Below are 27,565 nucleotides of genomic sequence, written 5' to 3' on the forward strand. Positions count from 1 at the left end.
GATTTGTTTCCATTATTGAAGTTTGAACCATTCTACTCTTATTATCTCCAGATGGTGAGAACTCGTACAGCATCTACACCCAGACAGGAGCCAGAGCCCCCTGTTGCATCCACTACCAGGGGTAGGGGTCGGGGACGAGGCGGGGGCCGAGGCAAAGGCAAAGCTCAGCCTAGAGAACGAGCAGTAGCAACACTCATGGTGGAACCTCATCCTGACCATGAGGACAAGGCTCCAATTCAGACCACACCAGTCGGACCCGCCTAGATCCTAGAGGGATTCATAGCCACTCCCGTACTTCAGAATGCTCTAGTTCGCTTAGTTGATCTCATGGAGAGTGTGGCTGAGACTGGAGCATTTCCTATGGCACCAACCATCGCTCAGGCTGGGGAAGGAGCACATACTCCTGCCACATAGACTCCGAAGTAGATAGATCCCTATACCAGACTCTGGCGGCTCCAACAGTTGGGGTAGTTCAACCTATAGATGGTACATATCCCGGGGAGAGGGCCGCGATGTCTTATGAGGGATTGATAATGTTGGACAAATTCATCAAGCTCTTTCCTGTTAATTATAGCGGTACACCCTCTGAGGACCCATAGGATTACTTGGACCGTTGCCATGAGATGTTGCGCAACATGGGTATTGTTGAGACCAATGGGGTCAACTTTGTAGTGTTCCAAATGACCGGCTCTGCCAAAAAGTGGTGGGACGATTTTGAGCAGAGCAGACTAGTCGGTTCACCTTTACTTACCTGGCATCAATTTTCAAAGCTATTTCTGGAGAAGTTTATTCCTTTCACTCTGAGAGAGGAGTACCATAGGCAGTTTACGCCTTCAGTAGGGTGACATGACCGTCACCAAGTACGAGACCAGATTTGTGGACCTGGCCCGTCATGCAGCTATGTTGGTTCCTACAAATAGAAAGATGGTGAGGAGGTTTATTGATGGTCTTACCTTCGGCATCTGGCTTCAGATGGACAAGAAGGTGGGGGATGATATTTCTTTCTAAAGGGCCATAGAGATTGTTATATAAATCGAGATGGTTCGTGGTTAGGTTAGAGGGTCGACATCTATGATGAGACCCCGTCATTTCGGAGGGTTCAGTGATTCCTCATCTAGAGGCAAAGGTTCTTTTGGTGGAGGCCATCCTCCGAAGCCGATTCAGTCAGCTCTTCAGGTAGCCCACATTGATTCGGTCGATCATTGTTCTTTATGGGTCTCGCCTTAAGCAGCTAGCATTTAGTACACCTTTAGCTCGTATCAGTGCACCACCGCTTCAGAGTTACTTCAACGGCAATCTGGGCCTCAGCAGTCGAGAAAGTGCTTTGAGTGTGGGGGCATAGGTCACATCAGGAGGTATTGACCAAGATTGACAAGCAACATACCTCAGCAGGGTTCTCGTGTAATCATCCAGCACTGGTTGCTCCACAGCCTGCATAGCCAGCTCGAGGCAGGGTCAGATCATTAGAGGTGGAGGTCAGGACATTAGAGGTAGAGGCCAACCAGCTAGGGGTCACCCGGGGGGTAGAGGACAGAGTGGTAGGGCCCAGCCCAATTTTTATACATTCCCAGCTAGACCTGAGGAAGAGGCATCTGACGCCGTCATCACAGGTATTGTTCTGGTTTGCCATAGAGATTCTTCAGTTCTATTTGTTACGGGATGTACTTATTCCTACATGTCATCCTATTTTGCATCATATCTAATTGTGCCTCGTGATTCTTTGAGTGCTCATGTATATGTGTCCACGCCCGTGGGAAATTCTATTATTGTAGATCGTGTTTATCGCTCGTGTGTGGTTTCTATCAGGAGCCTTGAGACTAGTGTAGATCTCCTACTTCTCGATATGGTGGATTTTTATGTTATTTTGGGCATGGATTGGATGTCACCTTATCATGCTATATTGGACTGTCACACCAACACGGTGACCTTAGCCATGCCGGGGGTTGCCCCGATTAGAGTGGATGGGGACTACTGGCCCAGCAACTAGCAAGGTTATTTTTTATGTGAAGGCTCGGCATATGGTCGAGAAGGGATGTCTGGCATATAAGGACTATGTTCATACCTATTAAGCATAAGTTTCTAGAGGTGTTTCCTGCATATCTGTCAGGGATGCCACCCGGTAGGGATATTGATTTTTGTATTGACTTGGCTCCCGGAATTCAGCCCATTTCTATTCCACCATACCGTATGGCGCCAGCTGAGTTGAAGGAACTGAAGGAGAAGTTGCAGGATTTGTTTGATAGAGGATTCATTAGGCCTAGTGTCTCACCCTGGGGTTTGTCATTATTGTTTGTCAAGAAGAAGGATGGTTCGATCCGGATGTGTATAGATTATCGATAATTAAACAAGGTCACCATCAAGAACAAGTGTCCCTTGCCAAAGATTGATGACTTATTTGATCAGCTTCAAGGTGCAAAAGTGTTTTTGAAGATTTATTTGCGTTCTGGCTACCATCAGTTGAAGATTAAGGCATCGGATGTCCCTAGGACATCTTTTCAGACTCAGTACGAGCATTATGGGTTCCTAGTGATGTCATTTGGCTTGAAAAATGCCCCAGCATCATTTATGGATTTGATGAATCGGGTATTTAATCCCTGCTTGGCTTCTTTTATGATCGTATTCACTGATGATATCTTGATCTAATCTTGCAGTCTAGAGGAGCATGAGCAGCATCTTCGGTTGGTACTTCAGACATTAAGAGATAGTCAGTTATATGCTAAGTTTTGAATGTGTGAGTTTTGGTTGGACTCGGTCGCCTTTTTAGGACATGTTGTATCTACAGAGGGCATTAAAGTGGATCCTAAGAAGATTGAGGCAGTTTAAAACTAGCCTAGGCCTACTTTAGCTACAGAGATTCAGAGCTTCCTGGGTTTGGTGGGTTATTATCGCTGGTTTGTGGTCGGATGAGTGTAAGTCGATCTTTTAGAAGCTCAAGGCTGCGTTGACTACAGCTCCAGTATTGGTGTTGCCCACGAGTTTGGGATCTTAAATAGTGTATTGTGATGCATCACATATTAGGCTCGGTGCAGTATTGATGCAGGATGGCAGGGTGATTGCATGTGCATCGCGGCAGTTGAAGGTTCGCGAAAAGAATTACCCTATTCATGACTTAGAGTTGGTGGGATCGTCCATGCATTGAAGATTTGGAGGCATTACATCTACAGCGTGTCATGTGAGCTATTCATGGATCATCGGAGTCTACAGTATTTGTTCAAGCAAAAGGATCTCAATTTGAGGCAGCAGAGGTGGTTGGAGCTGTTAAAAGACTTGGATATCACCATTTTATATCACCCCGGGAAGGCCAATGTAGTGGCCAATGCCTTGAGTAGAAAGGCTATGAGTATGGATAGCCTTGCATACATTCCAGTTGGTAAGAGACTGCTAGCATCAGATGTTCAGGCCTTGGCCAACCATTTCATGAGGTTTGATGTATCGGAGCCTAGACGGGTTCTTGCTTGCACGGTTTCTCAGTCTTCTTTGTATGAGCGCATCAGATAGCATTAGTATGATGACCCCCATTTGCTTTTCCTTAAGGACACAGTGCGGCATGGTGATGCCAAGAAGGTTACCATTAGAGATGATGGGTTTTGCGGATGCAATATCGGATTTGTGTGTCCAATGTGGATGGGATTCGTGAGTTGATTCCTGAGGAGGCCCACAGTTTGTGGTATTCCATCATCTAGGTGCCGCCATGATGTATCAGGATTTGAGGTAGCATTATTGGTGGAGAAGAATGAAGAAAGATATAGTTGCGCATGTAGCTCGGTGTTTGGGAGCGTATTACCATGGATTTTATTGTTGGGCTCCCACAGACAGAAGAAATTTGACGTTGTATGAGTGATTGTGGATAGAACAACCAAGTCGGTGCATTTCATTCCAGTAGCAATTACCTATTCTTAAGAGCGATTGGCTGAGATCTATATCCGCTAGATCGTTCATTTTCATGGTGTGCCGGTTTCCATCATTTCTGATCGGGGTACATAGTTCACATCAAACTTCTGGAGGGCCGTACAACGTGAGTTAGGCACACGGGTTGGGTTGAGTACATTATTTTACCCCCAAACGGTCGGGAAATCCGAGCACACTATTCAAATATTGTTAGATATGCTTCATGCATGTGTTATGGATTTTGGGGGTTCATGGGATCAGTTCTTGCTGCTTGCTTACTTTGCCTACAACAACAACTACCGATTGAGCATTCAGATGGCTCCCTATGAGGCACTATATGGGAGGCGGTGACGTTCCCCGGTTGGTTGGTTTGAGCCGGGAGAGGCTCCGTTGTTGGGTACTGATTTGGTTCAGGATGCTTTGGAAAAGGTAAATATGATTCAGGATCGACTTCGCACACCTCGGTCTAGGCACAAATGTTATGCAGATTGTAGAAATCATGATGTTGCATTCATGGTTGGAGAGAGGGTTTTGCTCTGGGTTTCACTCATGAAGGGTGTGATGAGGATAGGAATGAAGGGCAAGGTGAGCCCTAGGTATATCAGACCTTTAAGATTCTTGAGAGAGTGGGTGAGGTGGCTTGCAAGCTTGCATTGCCACAGGATTTATCAGTAATCCATCTGGTGTTTCACGTGTCCATGCTCCGGAAGTATCACAATGATCCATCTCATGTGTTAGATTTCAACTCAGTCCAATTCGAAAGGGATTTGACTTATGAGAAGGAGCCGGTGGCCAATCTAGCCCGGCAGGTCCGGAAGTTGAGGTCTAAGAGTTGCCCTTCAGTTCGAGTGCAATGGAAAGGTCAGTCGAGCGAAGCAACCAAGTGGGAGTCCGAGTTCGAAATGCGGAGTAAATACCCATAGGTTTTCACCAGTCCGGGTAATTTGTTTATATGTCTATTCGAGGACGAACGTTTGTTTTAGAGGTGGAGAATGTGATGACCAAATAGGTCATTTTGAGATTTAGCTTATATTTCTGTATTCCGAGACCACAATTAGCTTCGTTTAGCATTTCTCGATTTGCGTGCTCTGTCCACGTCTTATTCTAGTTAACTTTTTATGTAAATGGACCCATATCAATATTTTGACAATTCTCATGGGTCCGTATCATGATTTGGGACTTGGGCGTATGCCCGGAATTTAATTCGGAAGTCCCTAACTTGTTTTGACTGATTTTGCCGAAAACTAGCATTTTTGAAAGAAGAAACTTACTAGGTTTGACCGTAAGATGACTTCTTAGCTAACGGATTCGGATTTTGATGTTGAAATTTCAACAGGTCTGTATCCCTATTTGAAACTTGTTTGCTAAATTTGGTTCAATTCGCAATTTATTTCACATTATTCGGACACCTAAATGTGATTTTAGTGTTCTTGAGTTTCACTTTTAAAGTTCATTCGTTTTGAGGATTGATTCATAGATTCAGATGTTAGTTTGGTAATTTGATTGCACGAGCACGTTCGTATGTTGTTATTACACTTTTGTGCATTTTTGGTTTGGAGCCATAGGGGCTCAAGTGAGTTTCGGACATGTTTCAGATGAGTTTTGCCAAGGAAAGGTTTTTGGTGTAATACCAATTTTGGTGCTCTGTTACAGATCTCGCAATTGCAAGCCTCATTTTTGCAAAGTATTTCTCGCATTTGCGAGAATGGGCTGGGCTAGGTGAATCTCGCATTTGCTAGATTATGTTCTCATTAGGGAACTATGGACTTTAGCTTTTCCGAAGAAAGTGGTCGCATATGCGATCTATGACCAATGGTATCTACTCCGCATTTGCGAAGTTCTTGACTGCATTTGCGATGGTGGTGTCTTTGCAATTGCTTGCGACTTCTGCTCTTCTTTGACATGGTTCGCATTTGTGACCCTTGTCTCGCATTTACGATGTTCGCAATTGCGAACAAAATAGCAATTGCGACATCTGCAGTAGGGTAAAAGAGGGGAAAATGGGACTTAGCTCATTTCTCACCGTGTCTCAACCCTAAATACTCTAGAGGCGATTATCTAAGAGACCATTCTTCCCAAATCCATTGCTAAGTGACTTTAATCCTTTTCTTTTCAATTAACATTTTTAACATCAAATTTAGGATTTTCATGGTAGAAATTAGGGATTTGGGTAGAATTGGGGATTTTTGTATAATTGAGATTTAGACCTCAAATTAGGGTCGGATTTCAAAACACATCACATAATTGGGCTCGGAGGTGAATGGGCAATCGGGTTTTGGTCCGACTCTCAATTATGACCAAGCGGGCCCGGGGTTGACTTTTTTCAAAAATGATCTTAATTGAACCTCTTTCATTTGTATTTAGTTTCTAAAGCTTATTTTGAATCATTCGGTCATTAAGTTTATAGATTTGGTTGGTTTAAAGGATTATTCAAAAGGCAAGGTCGTGGTTGATTAATTGCTTGAGTTGTAGAGTGAGGTGAGTGTTAGATCTAACCTTGATTTGAGGGAATCGGGAACCCTTGATCCACATGTTATGTGAATTACGTGGGAAATGACGTATATGCGAGGTGACGAGTGTGTATGCGCCGTTATGTTACTTGCTTTCATGTTTTTTTTTTGTTACTTCATAATATATCTTGTTTCATTCCTTAATTGCTAACATACTTATTTGACTTCCATGCCATAATTGTTACTTGTCATTTAGTTATCTTTGTATTAAATTGTCCATCCCTTCCGTGATTCCATGCTTATTTTTGTCTCCACTTGCTTTACTTGCATGTTTAAATTGTCATATGTCCTACTTGCCTTATAGTTTTGTAAAATTGGTTGCCTTCAATAATGTAGTTTCACTTGTATGAGTTGTTATTTTGCAGATATCGATGAGTTGGTAAAGTTGAGACATTAGAGTTGTTAGAGTTGTATGAGGGATTCATCGCTATCCCAGTGTTGCAGGATGCCCTAGTCTGCCATGTTTGTCTTATTGAGAGTGTGGCCTAGGCTGGTGTATTTCATATGGCACCAGCCATTTCTAATGCCGGGGCAGGAGCCAAGTCTCCCGCTACTCACACTTTAGAGCAGATGACTCATGGGTATCAGACCCCAATAGTTCTACTAGTTGGGGAAGTTCCGCCTAGACTTGCTACACAGTCCGGAGAGAGACCCACGCTATCAGTTGAGGGGCTGAAGAGGTTGGACAAATTCACCAAGTTGTTTCCCCTCGCTTTTGTGGTACACCTTTTAAGGCCCCCCAGGATTTCTTAGACCGTTTCCATGAGATATTGCACAACATGGGTAAAGTGTAGTCCAACAATGTTGATTTCACGGTGTTTCAGATGCATGGTTGTGGCAGGTGTATGCTCAAGGCAGGCCAGCAAATTCACCTCCTCTTCACCTGGGCTCAGTTCTCACAATTGTTTTTAGAGAAGTTCATTCCCTTCATTCAGAGAGAGGAATTTCACTGTCAGTTTGACCGTGTTCAGTAGGGTAGCATGACCGTTACTCATTATGAGACCAGATTTTTGGACTTATCCCGCCATACAACTATTATGATCCCTACTGAGAGGGAGAGGGTGCGGAGGTTTATAGATTGCCTTACATATGGTATCAGGCTACAAATGGCTGGGGAGACCGAGGATGATATTTCTTTTACTTGGGTTGCTGAGATCGCCAGGAGGATCAAGAGCATCAAAGATCAGATTAGGGAGACGACCTCTTATATGAGGCCTCATATTTTGGAGAATTCAGTGATGTCTTGGCTAGAGGCTGAGGTCGGGTTGTGAGGGGCTAGGCTAGCAAAACAATTTATAATTCACCACCACTCAGCCGAGGAGCTTCAGTACAGTCTTCGTTTAGTGCACTACCAACTCAGAGCTGTTATTGCACTCCACCAGTTAGGGTTCGTCAGTACAGGGCTCTTCCAGTGGCTATTCGAGTTCATGAAGTCCGACTCAGGCCCCACAATCATTCCCAGTTCAAGGCTGCTACAAGTGTGGGGAGTTGGGACATGTGAGGAAGTATTTCCCCAATTTTTGCAGAGGTCTAGTGTAGAAGGGACGCTAGAGTATGACTCCCTCACCAGTTGTTACACCATCCGCTCAGCCAGCTCAGGTTAGAGGTTATCACGACTCCAATTTCCCTTTGTAGAATGTCGTGATGGCACTTAGTCTCTACGACTAGGTAAGCCTAACATGCATAGAGAAATAGCGAAAATACTACTAAAACATCAAATAAAACCTTCACACTATAATAATAAACTCACCAGTGCAATACCATTACTTTCCAAAAACGTGCTAGAACGGAGTCATAAGCTCTACAAGAAAATACTAATAGTCTCGATATACAATGCCATTCGAAACAAGAAGTAAATAGTAGAATGTCTAAAACAGAAGAGGTCTCCGAGGTATACGGACGTTGAGCAGGTACACCTTGAAGTCTCCAAAAGCAGCTACTCATTCAACCTCTAGCTTCCGGCACGGGTAGACTTACCCGGATCTGCACAAAAAGATGTGCAGAAGCGTAGTATGAGTACACCACGACGGTACCCTATAAGTATCAAGTCTAAGCTCATTAGAGTAGTGACGAGGCCAGGTCAAGACACCAACTAAGACACAATAAACAATATGAAAACATAATAACCATAAATTATGGAAGGCGGAGAAATAACTTATGCGGAACAAATTTATAACATAAACTAATAAAGAAATTATAAGCATAAGGATACCATAAAGGAAGAAATTAAAGGGAACCACCAAAGTCAAATACGGATCAAAACTGATAAGACAATCAAGAATAAAAGCAACAAGAAGTATTCCACCAATAGCTCTTTACAACATGAGATAAACAACAAGAATCACGGATGAGGTACCGCTTGTACACAACAAGAATCACAATCGAGGTACCACCTCGTATTCACATTTATCAATTTCAATCACAATATTTCCTTATAATGCCGCGTGAGCCTTACATTTAGATAGTTTTGAAAACATTTTTCCCGAAATAGCTACACGCACTTTAGCCCACCTCATGCCGCCGCGTGGCTTCACGTAATTCCCTAACAAACAACACGCACATAAGTCCCACCTTATGCTGCTGCATGCACATTAACCCCTATCCTTATACAGCCGTATGCGCATCAATATCACGTCACAGTAACAACTAGCACCACAAGTGCTCATATGTCACAACTTGCCAATAATCATCAATATCAATGTTTCCACAATACTAGCCCATGGCTCAACCACGATGTGTACAAGAATGTCAACAATAACAAAGAATGTAAATTTCTCAACAAGAAAGGTATCTCAATAATTAACACTTCACCTCAACATGATAACGACTTTCACAACTTCAACACCAATAACTCAACAATGAGAAAGATAATGGGTAACCATGATACTAAATAGGAATAACTCACAATAGAAGAGATAACATATATTGATGACTTCATATAAGGATAATCAACAATAAAAGAGATAACATGTAATAATGACCTCAAATAATGATAAATCAACAATGGAGGAGATAACATGTAGCGATGACTTCAAATAATGGTAATCAACAATGGAAGAGATAACACGTAACAATGAAAAAGGTAACAAGTTCAACTAAAGCATAAGAGCAAAATATCAAGTAAGATGTATAACGAGTGTTAACAAAGTCATTTAAGGCATGTAAGGATAGACTAACACAAGTAAGAGTAGATTGACTATGAGAATTTAGGACGCGATATGACAATTCAATTAAAGCATGGAAAGAGTCTAAGTAGCCTAAACCAGGCAAATACCACATATAACCCGTGTACCCACTGGTCTCCTTGCGTACACGACTTTCACATAACACAAATGACACAACCAGTCCTAAATCCTAAGGGATAATTCTCCCACACAAAGTTAGGCAAGATACTTACCTCAACTAGGCCAACACAACATTTTAATTCTCATTTTTTTTTAAAAATGATAAGGTTTCACAAATTTTCACTTTGATTCACATGTTTTTTATGTTAAAATCTAAGATATGTTGATAGAATATAGTTGGAAATAGATTTGAATCACTTACGCAAAGTTTGTAGACGAAAATCTCCTCTCCAAACTGCCTCCTACCGAGCCTAGGGTTCTAAAATAAGAGAATATGATATCAAATCCACACTTTCTAATATTTTGTCAGTTGCAGATGTCATAATTGCGACACTGGGTTGGCAATTGCGGCACAGACAAACTTAGGGTTTTAGGTGAAAGTTTTACGGGGCCTTACATCCTCCCCCGCATAAGATCATTCGTCCTCGAATGAGGGTCAAAATCTGCCACCAGAAATCAATGTGACTCAACTGCTATAACACACACCAACAGTTCCAAACTTTTGACTAACTCCCTAAATTTCCAATATTTTCGCCAGAGTTTCCCCTATAACTGGGCCTATCCATCTATCAGAGAATCCTAGAAACCAACCCTAACAACATATACATGAACCAATGACGCAACATAAAATAAAAACAACGCCAATCGTGGCCTCACGCGCAGTATATCACCAAAAAGGAATACCCTTAACATCAACTGTACAAATGATACATAATTCAAAGGGAACAATTTCATTGAATCGATTACATAGCTATTCAAAAAAATGAGGGTACTTCTTCTTCATCTCTTCCTCGGCCTCCCAAGTGGCCTCTTCAACCTGTTTGTTTCGCCATAGCACTTTCATGGAGGCAATTTCTTTTTTTTCTCAGCTTACGGACTTTCCTATCAAGAATGGCTACTTGAATCTCTTCATAAGTCAATTCCTCATTAACCTTAATAGCCTCAACTGGAACAATAAGCGACAGATCTCCAACCAATTTCTTCAACATGGATACGTGGAACACCGGTTGCACTAAAGACATCTCTGGAGGTAGTTCAGGCTTGTAAGCCTCCCGACCAATCCTCTGAATGATTCTGTACTATCTGACATACCTAGGGCTCAACTTCCCTTTCTTACCAAACCACATTATACTCTTTATGGGGGAAACCTTCAAGAATACCCAGTCATCCTTTTTAAACTCCAAATCCCTATGCCGCACATCTGAATAGGACTTTTGATGACTTTGAGCAGTTTTTAACCATTCCATAATTATCTTAACCTTCTCCACATCATGATGCACGAGGTTTGGCCCTATCAACTTTGCTTCCCTAATCTAGAACCATCCAATATGAGATCTACATCTCCTACCATATAAAGCCTAAAACGGTGCCATCTGAATGATAGCATGATAATTGTTGTTGTTGGCAAATTCTATGAGCGGCAAATGATCATCCTAGCTACCCCTGAAGTCAAGAACACAAGAGCGCAACGTATTCTCAAGCGTCTGAATAGTTCGCTCAACATGTCTGTCAGTCTACAGGTGAAAGGCTGTACTAAGATTCACTTGAGTACCCAAACCTTGCTGACATTTCTTCCAAATATTAGCCATGAACTGTGCCCCTCGATCCGAGTTAATAGAAACTGGGGTGCCATGCAACCTGACTATTTCCTTTATATACAACCGAGCATAGTGTTCCGCCGTGTTGGTAGCCTTAACAGGTAAGAAGTGAGATGATTTTGTGAGTTGATCCACAATCTCCCAAATCGAGTCATACTTACGAGGCGTACGAGGTAGTCGCACCACAAAGTCCATATTTATCATATCCCACTTCCACATTGGAATTTCTATGTTCTGTGCCAACCCACCGAGCCAGCCTTTGGTGCTCCGCCTTCACTTGCTAACAATTTGGACATCTTGCCACAAAGTCCGCTACACTCCTCTTCATATCATTCCACCAATATACTTCCCTAAGATCATTGTACATCTTTGTATACCCCGGGTGCATGGAATACCTAGAAGTGTGAGCCTCAGTCATGATTCTTTATCCGAGGCCATCTATATTTGGAACACATAGTCGCCCTTGGTACCTTAGTATACCATCATCAATCCCAAGAGAAAATGCCAAGGTTTTATGTTTGTGAATCCCCTCCTTCAATTGTACTAACAATGGAATGTTGTATTGCTTCTCCTTGACCTCCACCACAATTGATTATTTGGCCGTAATTTGCACAATCGCCCCTCCTTCACTAGAATCCGCAAAATGAACTCCTAAACTAGCCAACGGATGAACCTCCTTGGCCAACGGCCTTTGATATGCCTCCAAGTAAGACAAACTACCCATAGATTTCAGGCTAAGAGCATCGACCACAATGTTAGCCTTTCCCGGATGATAAAGAATATCGATGTCGTAATCCTTGAGTAACTCAAGCCATCTTCTCTGCCTCAAATTCAATTCCTTCTGTTTGAAAATATATTGAAGGCTCTTATGGTCCGTGAATATATCCACATGGACCCCATACAGATAATGACACCAAATCTTCAATGCAAACACCACCGTCGCAAGCTCGAAGTCATGTGTTGGATAGTTCTTTTCATGATTCTTGAGTTTCCTAGAAGCATAAACTATCACCTTGGCATGTTGCATTAACACACACCTAAGCCCAATTCTCGAAACATCATAATATACAACAAATCCATCCGTACCCTCTGGTAGGGTCAACACTAATGCCGTAGTTAATCTTGATTTCAACCCTTGGAAGATTCTTTCACAAGTATGTGACCATTGGAACTCAATCGCCTTCTACGTCAATTTAGTCAACGGAGAGACAATAGTAGAGAACCCCTACACAAATTTCCTATAATACCCCACTAAGCCTAAGAAACTGCGAATCTTTATTGGAGTTGTAGGTCTAGGCCAATTCTTCACAACTGCAATCCTCTGAGGATCAACCTTAATTCCTTGTCTGGAGACGACATGACCCACGAACATGACAAATTCTAGCCAAAATTCACATTTCAAATATTTTGCTTACAACTTGTGCTGATATGGAGTCTGTAGAACTGCCCTCAGGTGATCGGCATGGTCCTCTCGACTTCACGAATATACAACGATATCATCAATAAACACTATCACGAATGAGTCAAGAAAAGGCTTGAAGATTCGATTCATAAGATACATGAAAGTTGCGGGGGCATTTGTTAGCCCAAAAGACATTACCAAGAATTCAAAATTCCCATATCGGGTCCTGAAAGCTGTTTTTGAAATATCCTGCTCCCTCATGTTCAATTGGTGATACCCAGATCTTAAAATCAATCTTGGAGAAGTACTTAGCACCTTGCAATTGATCAAACAAGGCATCTATCCTTGGTAGTGGGTACTTATTTTTTATTGTAACCTTGTTGAGTTGCCGGTACTAAATACTCAATCATAGTGACCCATTCTTCTTTCTTACAAATAGAACCGGTACTCCCCAAGGCGACACACTCGACTGAATGAAACCTTTCTCTAACAAATCCTTCAATTGTTCCTTTAGCTCCTTCAATTCTGTCGGTGTCATTCTGTAGGGTGTAATAGATATAGACTGCATGCCCGGCATCACATCAATCCCAAAGTCAATTTGCCGAACCTCGCAAAAATCAAAACTAACCATACACGCAAGTGATAATCCATCATATAAAACTATTGAAGACCTCAAAACCGAAACATGATGCTAGATCTCAAAACGACCAGTTAGATCGTTATATAGTGGCATTCAATTTCTTCTACAATTTTCCCGTTCTAAAAATTTCAAGGACAACAGTACATATGCCATCTTCAATGATCTTCCAAGGGGCTCTAATGATGCGCCCCTCCATAAACATCTAGACCTAGAATCTTATTGATGTTAATGGTGAATGTTGCTTCCTTACTATCTTTCCTAGTAAAATGTTTGAATAAGTCACAATGTTGCTCTACTGAGATCAAGGGACCTTGGGAGAAGAAACTTTCATAGGTCTATTTCCTTGCCTCTCTAGAGTCACCCAAAAGTTGCTGGTAATACCTAACAAATACTCCAGTTACTTGCTCAGGATCATGCTGCCACAAATCATGCTCATATTTTATTTGAGTGATAGACTGCATCAACTTCCTTTTCTTTGTCACATAAGAGAAGTACTTTATATTATCATCCCTTGTCTTAGCCAAGTTGTTTTGTTTCTTTGCAACAAGAGTAATTCATCAAAATATGACGACTTCCTAAACATAACATATAGCTTCATCTCCTCCTTTTGCAAATCATTATTCACTAATGATAGTTGTAATAGATACTGGACTCTTCGTATCTCCTCCATATCCACATTTGCCTTAACAACTAGATTACTGATGTTCTGTTAGCAGAGCATCTTCATCTTTTTCTTTGATTTCTTGAGCTTATTTACTACTTAGAATATATAGCATCCTTCTACTAGATTGTTCCAACTAGCTTCAACTATTTAGTCAAACGCAGGGTAGGTAATCCATATATTACAATATTTAATCGCTCTAGTTTTTCATATGGTTGCTTGCATCTACTGTATTACAATATGGCAATGATCACGGATGCCCTATGGGAGCACATGTGCTCTGATAGAGGGCATGTGATCCAACTAATCTCCATTATCAAAGACCAGTCAATTTTAGAAAATACTTTATTAGACTCCTGCTTAACATTCAAAAAAAACTTACACCCGGTATTGGGGTTACCTTCTTCCAAACAGTTTTGAAAGTCAATAACCTCAGTTAGAGTCATAGGGTTACCTTCCATTTTATCTTCCATGGGCAAAACAACATTGAATTCTCTCAAGATAATCCAAGGACATTAACATACCTGACTTATTTGATGAAGATGGTCCCAGAATTCATTTTGATCTTATTTAAGATTAAACGCATATACAAAGATAGCTACAAACTCCAGCTTCATAGGAATAAATGTCACCTTGCAAGAAACAACTTGAGCAGTCTCTTGTTTAATCACAATATTAAACCAGTTTGGCCTCCATATTACTCAAATTCTTCCATTCTAATGAGAAGAATTGTTTCTATGGTTGTTCCATCCATTAAACATACTATCAGCAACCTGATTCATTTTATTGATTTTCACCCTTATATCCAAGAAACTAATCAACGCTACTTCTTGTTTATTTTAGAGGAGCTTACCTCCTTCTGCTTTTTTAGGCCATTGGGGTCTCATATATTCCAACTCATTAACATAACCATGGCCAGAGGGTGTAAACTAGTCCCCCTTTTTGGCCAGCTCTAAAGGCTGGAACACTTGTTATTGTTGTGTCTTTACCAAGTGCTTGGAAAGTTTTAGTAACATGAACAACAACAATTCCACTAGTAGTAGTAGTGGGGTCACCATTTTGGGTTGGACCCATCCTGTATCATTATGTGACTTGTTCCGTCTACCTTTTTTATATTGTACGTAACCATTCCCATTCTAAACATTTTGGACATGAGCATTCTTCCCCCTAGGTGACACGTTAGTTACTTGCATCTCTACTTCTTTCCCATTATCATGTGGTGATTTCTCTACCTGTTGTGGCATCACCTCCTTTTCATTGTCCTTGTTCTTTCTGCACACTTCAGTTGTATGCCCATATTTGTGACACATTGGACACACTGATGGCCTCCAGTCATATGTCACTTTTTGTTATTTCATATGAGTACTTCCATTCCTAAGGTTGATCACCTAAGTTAGTTGGTTGCAAATCCTAACTTTAATAAGCAATTTGGCAAAGTTAAGACCAACATTCATCTCATTGTTCTTGTCCGCCATTAGTAGTTTACCCGCTAGACTCACAATTTTGTTGAGCCCTCGACGCGCTGACGCGCCATATAAAAGGAGAGGTGTCCTGGTGCATGTTATTTGCCGATGATATTGTTCTGATTGATGAGATGTGACTCAGTGTTAATAGGAGGTTAGAGATTTGGAGGCAGACCCTGGAGTCTAAAGGTTTCAAATTGAGCAGGACCAAGACAGAGTACTTGGAGTGCAAGTTCAGTGGGACGACTCAGGGTGTGGATGGAGAAGTGAGGCTCGATGCTCAAGTCATCCCTAGGAGAGAGAGTTTTAAATACCTTGGGCCAGTTATAAAGGGGAATGGAGAGATCGACGAGAATATTACTGGCCCAAGGTATTCTCGTCGATCTCTCCATTCCCCTTTATAACTGGCCCAAAGTATTTAAAACTATCTCTCCAAGGGATGACTTGAGCATCAAGCCTCACTTCTCCATCCACACCCTGAGTCGTCCCACTGAACTTGCACTCCAAGTATTCTGTCTTGGTCCTGCTCAATTTGAAACCTTTAGACTCTAGGGTCTGCCTCCAAATCTCTAACCTCCCATTAACACTGCGTCGCTCTCATCAATCAGAACAATGTCATCGAAAAATAACATACACCACTAAAGGTAAGTTTTATAGAGCAGTGGTCAGACCGACTATGTTATATGAGGCTGAGTATTGACCGGTCAAGAACTCCCATGTCCAAAAGATGAAGGTGGCTAAAATGAGGATGTTGAGATGGATGTGCGGGCATACCGGGCTAGATAGAATTAGAAATGAAGTTATTCAGGATAAGATGAGCATGGCCGCTGTGGAGTACATGATGCAGGACATTAGACTTAGATGGTTCGGACAAGTGAAAAAGGAGAGACGTAGATGCACCAGTGAGAGGGTGTGAGAGGTTGGCCCTTGAGGGCCTAATGAGAGGTAGAGGTAGGCCGAAAAAGTATTAGGGAGAGGACATGGCCAGGGATAGGAAGGTGTGGAGGTTGAGAATAGACCGCCTAGCATTGTCCTTGTCTGTTACAGTAGATCTAGTACATGAGTTAGTGTTATTTGTGTATTTTCATATTCCTTGATTTATGTGATTACTTGTCGTTGCTTTTGTTTTGGCCTTCTAATTACAATACTCAGTTTTAGCTTTGTATATTTATATTTTTGCTTCAGTTTTATAATTGGTGTGATTGCTGCTACCCTTCCTTTTATATTTCCTAAGCCATGAGTCTTTCGGAAATAGCTTCTCTGCCTTCTTGAAGGTAGGGGTAAGGTCTGCGTATATATTACCCTCCCTATACCCCTTTTGTAAGATTACACTAGGTATATTGTTGTTGTTGCTTCTAACACTCCAATATTTAAAATCAAGATCAAACAACTTAATCCAGATAGGAACATAAAAGAACTCATCTTTGGAAAATTCCATGTCAGGGTTCCAAACCTTGACTATCATAGGTTTGTTATCAAACTGGTAGATACCACTAGGAATTACCCCATTCTTGCCTTTAGTTGTGTCAAACCTGAGCCACATTATCACATTCTACATCATGGCTATTTTATTGATTCCCAATTTTCCCCATTGTCTCATAATAAACCCGATAAGTATCGATAAAGGTGAATGTGCTCCAAGTACATAGCACACAATAGCATTTTTCCTGTATTGTATCGTAGAACAAATTTCATCATCCGCAATTTTGACTATTTATTGGTCCCTTTATATAACAGGAAATACATAGTCGAGTGTAAATCCAACATTAAAAAATTTTGTAATACCAAAATTTTCCCAAACTGATGCCTTAGATTCAGGTTCCTTACTAGATGCAATTTCACTTTCCAGTACATGTTGAGCTTCCATATGCTCTATTTCATTTGCCCATGACTGCTTCTCTCCACTCGATTGTGGACGAGTAATATCTGTAACGACCCGACCAATCATTTTACTTTTTTGATTCTCGTTCCCTTAATTAAGACTTCCTGTATATTCTTTTACTACTTTATGAGTTACAGGGATGGTTGTTTCGGGTTTGGAAGGGTTCGGGTTCAAATCGGAACATTTAGTTTCTTAATAGTGGCCTAGGATGGCAAAGTTTGACTTGAGTCAATATTTTAAGTAAACAACCCCAAAATCGGAATTTGATGGTTCCAATAGGTTCGCATGATGATTTTGGACTAGGGTGTGTGTTCGGATCGGGTTTCGGGTGATCTGGGAGCATTTCGGTGCTTAATGTGGAAACTCGGTTCGTTTAAGGTTTCTAGTTCTTTAAAATTGGTTTGGAGTAGACTTTGGTGTTATCGATGTAAATTTGGAATTCCAAGACTATGAATAGTTCCATATGGTGATTTATGACTTGAACACAAAATTCGGTGTCATTCCGAGTAGTCTAAGTATGATTCGACACGTTCAGAGCTAATTGAAAAGTTTGAAGTTCATAAGTTGATTCAAATTGGTTTTGGGGTATGGTTCTTGTTTTCGATGTTGTTTTACGCGGTTCGAGGGTTTGAGTAGGTCCATATTATATTTATGGACTTGTTGGTGCGATTGGTCGGGGTCCTGGGTGACTAGGGTGAATTTCGAACCACCCGGAGCTAAGTCTGAAAATCTGATGTTACTGGTTCTGGTTTCCTTCTTCGCAAACGTTGAAGTGGAGTCGCATTCGCATAAAAGGAATTGGGGGGCTGGGCATTTTTCCCTTTGCGTTCGTGTTCATGAGGCCGCGTTCGTGAAGGTCTAGGACTAGTAGCCTTTGCGTTCACGTCTAAGGGCCCACGTTCGCATGGAATAAAGGGCATAGGTTGGGTAGTCCCCTATGCTCTTCGCTTTCGCGAAGGGCTAACGAGTTCACAAATCTCAGGCTGGGCAAGCCTTCACATTTGTGAGTCCGCCCTCGCGTTTGCGAAGAAGATTTTCATGGGCCGGGCTTGTTATTCCTTAGCGATCGCAAGGCTTCTTTTGCGATTACGAAGATGGGTCAACTGGGCAAACTTGAGTTTTAAGACGGTACTTAGCCTTTTTTCCCTCATTTTTCACTTGGTCTTGGGCGATTTTGAGAGCATTTTGTGGGGCATTTTCATCAACATCAAGAGATCAGTGATCCCTATCAATTCTTGAGTTAAATACATAGATTATGAGTAGATTTAACATGAAATTAAGGGAATAATGATGGGATTTTTGTGGAACCTAGGGTTTGGTAAAAATAAGATTTTACCACAAAATTTATTATTTAATTAGAAATAAATTATATATTTGAGTTCGTGAGGTCATGAGTAACATTTGTATTCAAATATTTCTGGAACCGGTCACGTGGGCCCGGAGGTGAATTTCTAAAATCATCCAAATGGGGTTGGGTAATTACTCTAATAGCTAAATTATGAACTTATGAGCATATATTTATTAGTTTATATAAATTTTGGTTTGTTTCGGAGACCTCGACGTCGTTTGAGGAGTTCTAGTAAGGTTGAAGAGCCGGATTGAGGACATGGAATCAAGGTATGTCTCTTGCCTAACCTTGTAAAAGGGCACTTATCCCCTTTAGACGTATGAATTATTGTGTGCTATTTGTTATGGAGAGCTACGTACGCACGCTGTGATGAGAGTCCATACGTAACTATATTCATGATATGTCCGGTTAGACATAGATTCACGACATGCCTTTAATTGTGCTATTTATGCCTATCCTGTGTATTAATTTTCTTGATTATGACTAAAATGGAGGATTTTAATAAGGATTCCAACTTAGCCTCTTACTTTGGATGAATTTGGAAATATTTAGTAAACTATAGATATGTGTCTTCTCGTTTCGCATATGCTTCCGTGAGCTAGCTAAATTCCTCTACTCTTATGGGATCAGATCGTTTGCCTCGGCAGTTAAATAAATTACTCTTATAGGATGGGGCTGTTCACCTCGATAGTACTGCGAACCACTTTTCCTATGGGATCGGGTAGCTCGCCTCGGCAGCTTCGTGGTTAATTATTGATATTTGATTTGGTTTGCTAACAGTTGAGTTAGCGCCTTCAAGGACGGTTATGACATGTTTAGTGATTTGAGGTAGACCCATGTGTAGAATTACTGTATTACATTCATTTGCTACTTGTTGTACACTCACCATGTCTACTTTATGTATTTCTATTACTATTTGACCTTTAGCAAGTGTCAAGTCGACCCCTCGTCACTACTTCTTCGAGGTTAGACTAGATACTTACTGAATACGTGTTATTTTCCATACTCATGCAACACTTGTGCACTGAATGTGCATGTACTGAGACAGGTACTACCAGTGGTCATGCGGGCGCGTAGCCGATCATCTACGGAGACTTAGTGGTGAGCTTCTTGACTTGCTACAATCCGCAACACCGGAGTCTCCCTCTACCTTGTTTGTTATTTATGTCTATCACCTTTCAGACAGTAGTTGTATTAGTTTTGTATATTCTCTAGATTGCTCATGCACTTGTGGCACCAGGTTTTGGGGACTTTTTAGCAGTTATGTAGTGTTGTACTTATCATTACTATCATTACAGTGGATGTATTTATCACACTGGTACTTAGCTGAGAAAAGGGTATGTGCGGTTGCATGAGGTCTCACTTATTTTGTTCTTTTAAAGGGAAAACATTTGTTTTAAATGTTAAAAGGGGATTATTAAATCGTAGTTTCACTTGTGGGCTGTCCTAACGGCGGCGTTAGGTGCCATCGAGACCTATTATGGGTTTTGGGTTGTGATAACTTGGTATAAGAGCTTTAGGTTCACATAGGTCTCACGAGTCATGAGCAGGCCTAGTACAGTCTTCCGGATCGGTGCGGAGACGTCCGTACTTATCTTCGAGAGGCTATAGGGTGTTTGGAAACTTCTCTTTCTTCATCTCCTATCGTGCAGTTGATGTTGTGCTAAGTATCTTTCTCTTATTCTCTCATAGATAGTGAGAATGCGCCCGACAGATGTACCCGACCGTGGAGGAGCTGCTCCCCTTGTTGCTATAGGCCGAGGGAGGGCTCCAGCTCATGATAGAGGATGAGGAGGGCATCCTAGAGGTGCTCCCGTTGTACCACCAGTGGATCTAGTGGAGGATCTTGTTATTGAGGAGAAGGATAAGGCGCCTATAGCTGAGCCAGTGCCAACATATTTCATGTCTGCACCGGGATTCCAAGAGGTCATGGGTTATACGTTGCGGTTCATGGACTCTAGGGTGCATGCTAGTTTACTTCCAGCGAACCCAGCTACATCTCGGGCAGGAGGGGGAGTACAGACCCTTACCGCTCAGGCTCCATGGCACATCCCTGCCGTTTATCACACACCAGGTGCACCACCTGTGGGCGGGACCGGTTAGTCGTAGTAACTGTGCCAGAGCATGTACCAGTCACGACCGTTGATAAGCAAAAGCGGCTGGATAGATGGACTAGATTTCACCCCCTAACTTTTGGGGTGAGCGGTCAGAGGACTCCCATGTTTTTATTGACTGGGGCAAGGATAGGCTACAGAACATGGGGATATTGGAGTCCAGCGGGGTGGACTTCACCACCTTTTAGCTCGAGGGCAAGGCCCGCAGATGGTGACAGGCTTACCTCTTTAGCAGGCTGGCAGGTTCACCTCCCTTGACTTGGGATTAGTTTACGCATCTGTTCTTGGAGAAGTACATACCACCTTTTAAGATGGAGGAGCTTCAGGGTAAGTTTGAGCGACTCCGTCAGGGTCATATATCTGTAATCGACTATGAGGCGAGATTCACTGACGTCTCTCGCCAAGTACCTATTATACTCCCTACAGACGCATAGAGGGTACGGAGATTCATTACAGGTCTGCACCCTATGATTCAGGTTTCTATGGCCCGTAAGGTAAAGATGGGGACTCACTTTCATCAGGATGTGGATATAGCTCGGAGCATCAATCGTATTCACAACCGCAACAAAGTATTTGCGCAGAAGGAAAAGCGGCCCCAGCAGTTTGGAGGATTCAGTGGCCCCCACCTGAGGGCAGAGGTCAGTTCATGAGGGGACAGCCTAGCAGTGCCATGCAGTCAGAACCACCGCCTGCTCGGAGTGCTCTAGTATGATCCTACTTCAGTGCCATTCCTGAGAGTACTTACCGTCCGCCAGCTATTCAGGGTGCCTCTAGTGGGTATTCAGGTCATCGGGGTCAGACCTCAAGTCACCAGTTTACTGCTCCGAGGGGTTGTTTAGAGTGCGGGGACCTTGGCCACGTGAAAAGTTTTATACCAGACTTCAGGGCAAGGCCAAGCAGCAGGACCATCGGCCCATGAATACCGCACCACCTACCACACCGCCCGCCAGGCTAGCCAGAAATGGAGGGCAGGGGGTAGGGCTCCCCCTAGAGGTGGAGGCCGGTCAAGTGGCGCTCCGGCTAGATTCCATGCTTTCCCCACCAGGCTAGAGGCAGTTGCCTCCAATGCGGCGATCACAGGTACTATTTCTGTCTGTCGTAGGGATGCCTCAGTATTATTTGATCTAGGGTCTATTTACTCATATATTTCTTCTCTATTTGCTCCATATCTGGATATGTCTTGCGAGTCCTTGAGTGTTCCTGTTTATGTGTCCACGCTAGCGAGTGAATCTATTGTTGTGGATCGAGTCTACCAATCCTGTGTGGTGAGTTTTTGTGATTATGAGACAAGAGTAGATTTTCTATTGCTCGATATGGTTGATTTCAAGGTTATCATGGGCATGGACTAGGTTTCACCGTACCATGCTATTCTTGATTGCTATGCCTAGACTGTTACCTTGGCGATGCATGAGTTGCCCATATTAGATTGAAGGGTTCATCTATTGGTACTTCCAGTCGGGTCATTTCTTTCTTGAAGGCTTGACATATGGCTGAGAAGGGTTGTTTGGCCTATTTGGCCATTGTTCGGGATGCTACCGCAGAGACTCCCGCATAAGATTCAGTGCCGGTTGTACGAGAGTTTTCTGATGTGATTCCTGCTGATCTACCAGGCATGCCACCGGATTTGGATATTGATTTTAGTATTGATTTGATGCCAGGCACCCAGCCTATTTCTACTTCGCCTTATTGTATGGCTTCCACAGAGCTGAAAGAGTTAAAGGAGCAGCTTCGGGAGTTGCTTGAGAATGGGTTCATTAGACCTATTGTGTTGCCTTGGGGTGCACTGATGTTGTTTGTGAAGAAGAAGGATTGGAGTGTGCAGATGTGCATTGATTACTGCTAGTTGAACAAAGTCACCATCAAGAATAAGTACACATTGCCGCGCATTGATAATTTGTTTTACCAGTTGCAGGGTGCTAGGGTGTTCTCTAAGATCGACTAGAGATATGGGTATCATCAGCTGAAAATTCGTGCTTCGGATATTCCGAAGATGACTTTTCAGACTAGATAGGGCCACTATGAGTTTTTAGTGATGTCTCTCAGCTTGACCAACCCCCCCGACGGCGTTTATTTATTTGATGATCCGAGTGTTCAAGACGTATCTTGACTTGTTTTTCATTATCTTCATTGATGACATATTGATCTACTCGTGTAGTTTGGGGGAGCACGAGCAGCATTTAAGGTTTGTGCTTTAGACCTTGCGGGAACAGAAGCTTTATGCTGTGTTCTCCAAGTGCGAGTTCTGGTTGGATTCCGTGGCTTTCCTGGGCATGTTGTATAAGGTGAAGGTATTAAGATTGATCCCAGGAAGATCGAGGCAGTCCAGAATTGGCCTCGTCCTACCACAGTGACCGAGATCAGGAGTTTCTAGGGGTTAGTAGGTTATTATTGTCAGTTCGTGGAAGGCTTCTCATCTATTGCAACACCCTTCACTAGATTGACCTAGAAGGGTGCTCCGTTCAGATTGTCCAATGATTGCAAGGAGAGCTTTCAGAAGCTCAAGACCGCTTTGACTACAACACGGGTGTTAGTGTTGCCCTCCGGTTCAGGGACGTGTACCGTATATTACAATGCTTCGTGCATTGGCTTGGGTTGTGTATTGATGCAGGAGGGGCGTGTTATCGCATATGCTTCACGTCAGTTGAAGCCCCATGAGATGAATTACCCTGTACATGATTTGGAGTTGGCCGCGAAAGTTCATGCTCTCAAAATGTGGAGGCACTATCTCTATGGAGTGTCCTGTGAGGTTTACACCGATCACCGCGATAGTTCAAGTAGAGGGACCTTAATTTGAGGCAGCGTATGTGGCTTTAGTTACTGAAGGACTATGATATTACCATCCTTTACCACCTGGGCGAGGCGATGTGATTGCATATGCCTTGAGCAGAAAGGCCGAGAGTATGGGTAGTTTGACATCCATTTCAGCAGGGGAGAGGCCATTGGCTTTGGACATCCAGTCCTTAGCTAACAGACTTGTGAGATTGGATATTATAGAGCCCAGTCGAGTTCTTGCATGTGTTATGGCTCAGTCTTCATTACTTGAGCGGATCAAGGCTCGTCAGTACGATGATCCACACTTGATGGTTCTTAGAGAGACAGTACTACAGGGTGGTGCCAAGGAGGTTACCATCGGTGAGGATGGTGTTCTGCGACTCCAGGGTCGCCTACGTGTTCCTACGTCTTCCTACGACTCCAGGTTCACCTCGGTATTCCATTCATCAAGGTGCTATAAAGATGTATCGCGACCTGAGGAAGCATTACTAGTTGCAAGGGATAAAGAAGGACATAGTTGAATATGTAGTGAGGTGTCTAAATTGCTAGCAGGTTAAGTATGAGCACCAGAGACAACTACTCCAGCAGATGGTTATACCTTAGTGGAAGTGGGAGCGCATCACTATGGACTTCCTTATTGGGTTGCGGCGGACATTTGAGGAATTTTGATGCCGTTTGGATCATTGTCGATAGGCTGACCAAGTCGGCACATTTTATTCCGGTTGTGACTACTTACTGATCAGAGAGGTTGGCCCAGATTTACATTCAAGAGATCGTCCGGTTGTATTGCGTGGCTGTTTTAATCATATCATATAGAGGCCCTCAGTTAAATTTCATTTCTGGAGAGCACTACAGAGCGAGTTGTGTTCCCGAGTAGAGCTCAGCACAGCCTTTCCTATGCAGACCGATGGGCAGTCAGAGCGGACAGTTCAAATTCTAGAGAATGTGCTTAGAGCATGTGTTATGGACTTCGGAGGCCAATGGGACAGATTCTTGCCCTTGGCCGAGTTTACTTACAACAACAATTATCAGTCTAGCATCTAGTTGGCTCCATTTCAGGCTTTATATGGTCAGCGATGTCATTCGCCCACGAATGGTTTGAGCCCGGAGAGGCTAAGTTATATGGCACTGATTTAGTGAAGGATGCCTAGGACAAGGTAAAGTTGATTCAAGAGTGGCTTCGCACAGCACAATCCAGATAGAAGAGTTACGCGGATCTGATATGTATTCCTAAAAGTTGAATACTTATTGTGATGTTATAAAAGAGAATACAAAATCAATTCAAGATAAAACTTACTTTTTGACGTTTAAAGAAATAAAAGTGAGCCATCACATTCTTAGTACTTCATGGAAGATGTAATGAAGAATGTTCAAATATATAAACATAAATAAGAAGTAGCATATGTAAGTTGGAACAGAAAGAGCAATATATTATGTAATTAAGCATGGTTTACATACGTACCCTAGCTCCTTGAGGGCAAGAACCTCCACTCTTTCGACAAGACCAATAACCATGTCCGTTGGCGTTAATAGCTCCTGATCCATACACTGAAAGCCCACTTACCTTATAAAACATAATCCAGAACTCAGAATTCCAAATTGCGTTATAATTGGCCGGAGCACTGAGAGTACCATCAATTCGAAACTTAATTCTTCTCCGACAATGACCATTGAAACTCCACGTCCTCACCAAATATGTTCCTCGTTGAATGTCAACGTTCGCGGGACTAGCAGACTTGCAGGCAGCAGACCAAGCGCGAAGAAACGCTCTGGTTGAGTCTGTCCTGCCATCTCCCCTAGCCACAAATTTAACTACATTATAGGATAAACAAGAAGGTATTAATAAACAAAAGAAAGTTAACCAAGAAACATTAGTACATTTCATGGTTTTGAAGTTGGCCATGTTGAGTGGTTTTGTTTAAATGATAGGTCGTTATGATGATAATAAAGATTCTGCATGTGTCTATTTATAGTAATTAATGGTGTTCCTATGACAATTTATTTGTCCACATGACAATAGATAATTTAGTTTTTGCGTAATTCGATTGCAGATTTTCAAAGTGACTTAAATGCTAAACAAACGTCACGTAATACGGACTTGTACGATGAATGAATTCTTGGGAAGTACATGTTTAATAACAATTTATAAGATCCATGAAGAACGCAAGAAATGCAGCAGTTGAGTACAACATCAACACGTGAGTTACCAGCTTTACAGATTTAATTCTATAGCCACTGTTAGCTAGCTAGCTAGATCTGTTAATAACAAGAATATATAAAGTTATGAATGAATACATAGATGGTTTAGAAGCTTTAAGTTAAAGGATGGGAATATTGTTTTGATCCCAAATCTAGTTTGACTTTGGAAACTTGACTCTAAATAATACTTTGCCTATTATGTAATTCCTCAATGATTTAAGGAAAGATGCAAAGTGTAATCTAAACGTCATGGCCCACGTCATCTACATGTTATGATATGCACGGTAACCATTTGATAAGTTGGTTTGCACTTTATCTATATCAAGGTTTGCTTCTTGCATCTTATTATGTTGTAATACCAAGTTTGTCAAGATTCAAATCTGACATTTTAGTCGCGACAAAGCACCCAACCAAGTTACTACCCGTTTCCTTGCTATATAAATATGTTAACCAAGACCTCCTATTTCAATGTCACGTAAAATTTGCTAATCTTGCAATTCTTGCACTTCCCAAGTGAGAGACTGTAAAGACCCGACCGATCGTTTTGAGATTTAGCATTTCGTGCAGTGGTTTGAGGTCTTGAGTGACTTCATATTGTCTATTATGACTTGCGTGTATGGTCGATTTGATTTTAGGATCACTACTAGAAATTCGCTAAAACCCGACCAAAAATACCGACCAACGTTGGTCGGTTATGGCAAATTACCGACCAAAACGCGATCATTATAGTGTGGACGGTGTTTTGATAGTCGGAATGGCTTACCGACCAAAGTTGGTCGGAAATTACCGACCAACTTTGGTCGGTATATTAAAACGACCATCTGACAAGTTTAATTACTTACCGACCAACTTTGGTCGGAAATATATTTTATTAATTTAATTTTACCGACCAAAGTTGGTCGGTTTAACTAAATTATATTTTTTTTATTAATTATTAAAATTAAAAAAAAACCGACCAACTTTGGTCGGTAATTGAAAATATATATTTTTTAAAACTAATTAAAATTAAACATTACCGACCAACTATGGTCGGTAATCTCAACAATGCAAGCAAAATACCGACCAAAGTTGGACGGTAGTGTTGAATTCTGGGAATTCAATGTTCATTAACCGACCAACTTTGGTCGGTATTTTGGAATAATTTATTTTTTTTAATTAAAAATCGATCAACGTTGGTCGGTTTTTCTGGGATTAATTTTGACATAAAATGCCTGTTTTGGCAGCTAAACCACCTGCCAGCATACCAATACAACAACATAACAATAACAACAACAACAACAACAACAACAACAACACAACAACAACAACACAACAACAACAACAACACCACAACAACAACAACCAAAACATTCAATAAATACTTTAAAACTAACAAATTAAAGTTCAATTGAACATAAAAATCCAAAACCAAGTTAAAACTAATTACAACTAGTTCAAAACTGGTTCTATTTGTCTAGTTCAAAGTATATAAAAGTCAAGGGGTGTTTTGTACAACATCATCATCACCGTCTGATGAACTTTCATCTACAAGACGATATAGAGAACGGTCTTGTGGAGGACGGGAAGCACGATCACGGGGAGGACGGGAGGAACAATCACGAGCAGGGCGGGAGGAACGATCACGTGGAGGTCGACCCTCTGGAGATGACTCATGAGATCGGGGCAACGGAAAAACTCCACTAGAGAGGAGAGTTCTGATCTGAGCTTGCATGCCAAGGAATTGAGCATCTCTAAGCCTTTCTCT

The 27,565-nt window shown here is 42.0% G+C and overlaps 1 protein-coding gene across 1 annotated transcript; it reads right to left on the reverse strand.

The window, feature by feature from the left end:
• Positions 1–1,281: 1,281 nt before the first annotated feature.
• Positions 1,282–26,208, reverse strand: LOC142175226 (polygalacturonase-like). Its single transcript, XM_075241806.1, has 3 exons — positions 26,181–26,208; positions 25,085–25,434; positions 1,282–1,431 (listed from the first exon to the last, which is right to left on the reverse strand). The coding sequence occupies exons 1-3, from the start codon at positions 26,206–26,208 to the stop codon at positions 1,282–1,284; spliced, it is 528 nt and encodes a 175-aa protein (XP_075097907.1).
• Positions 26,209–27,565: the final 1,357 nt, after the last annotated feature.

Source organism: Nicotiana tabacum, chromosome 21 (assembly GCF_000715075.1).
Source record: "Nicotiana tabacum cultivar K326 chromosome 21, ASM71507v2, whole genome shotgun sequence".
In the NCBI taxonomy this organism is placed as follows: Eukaryota; Viridiplantae; Streptophyta; class Magnoliopsida; order Solanales; family Solanaceae; genus Nicotiana; species Nicotiana tabacum.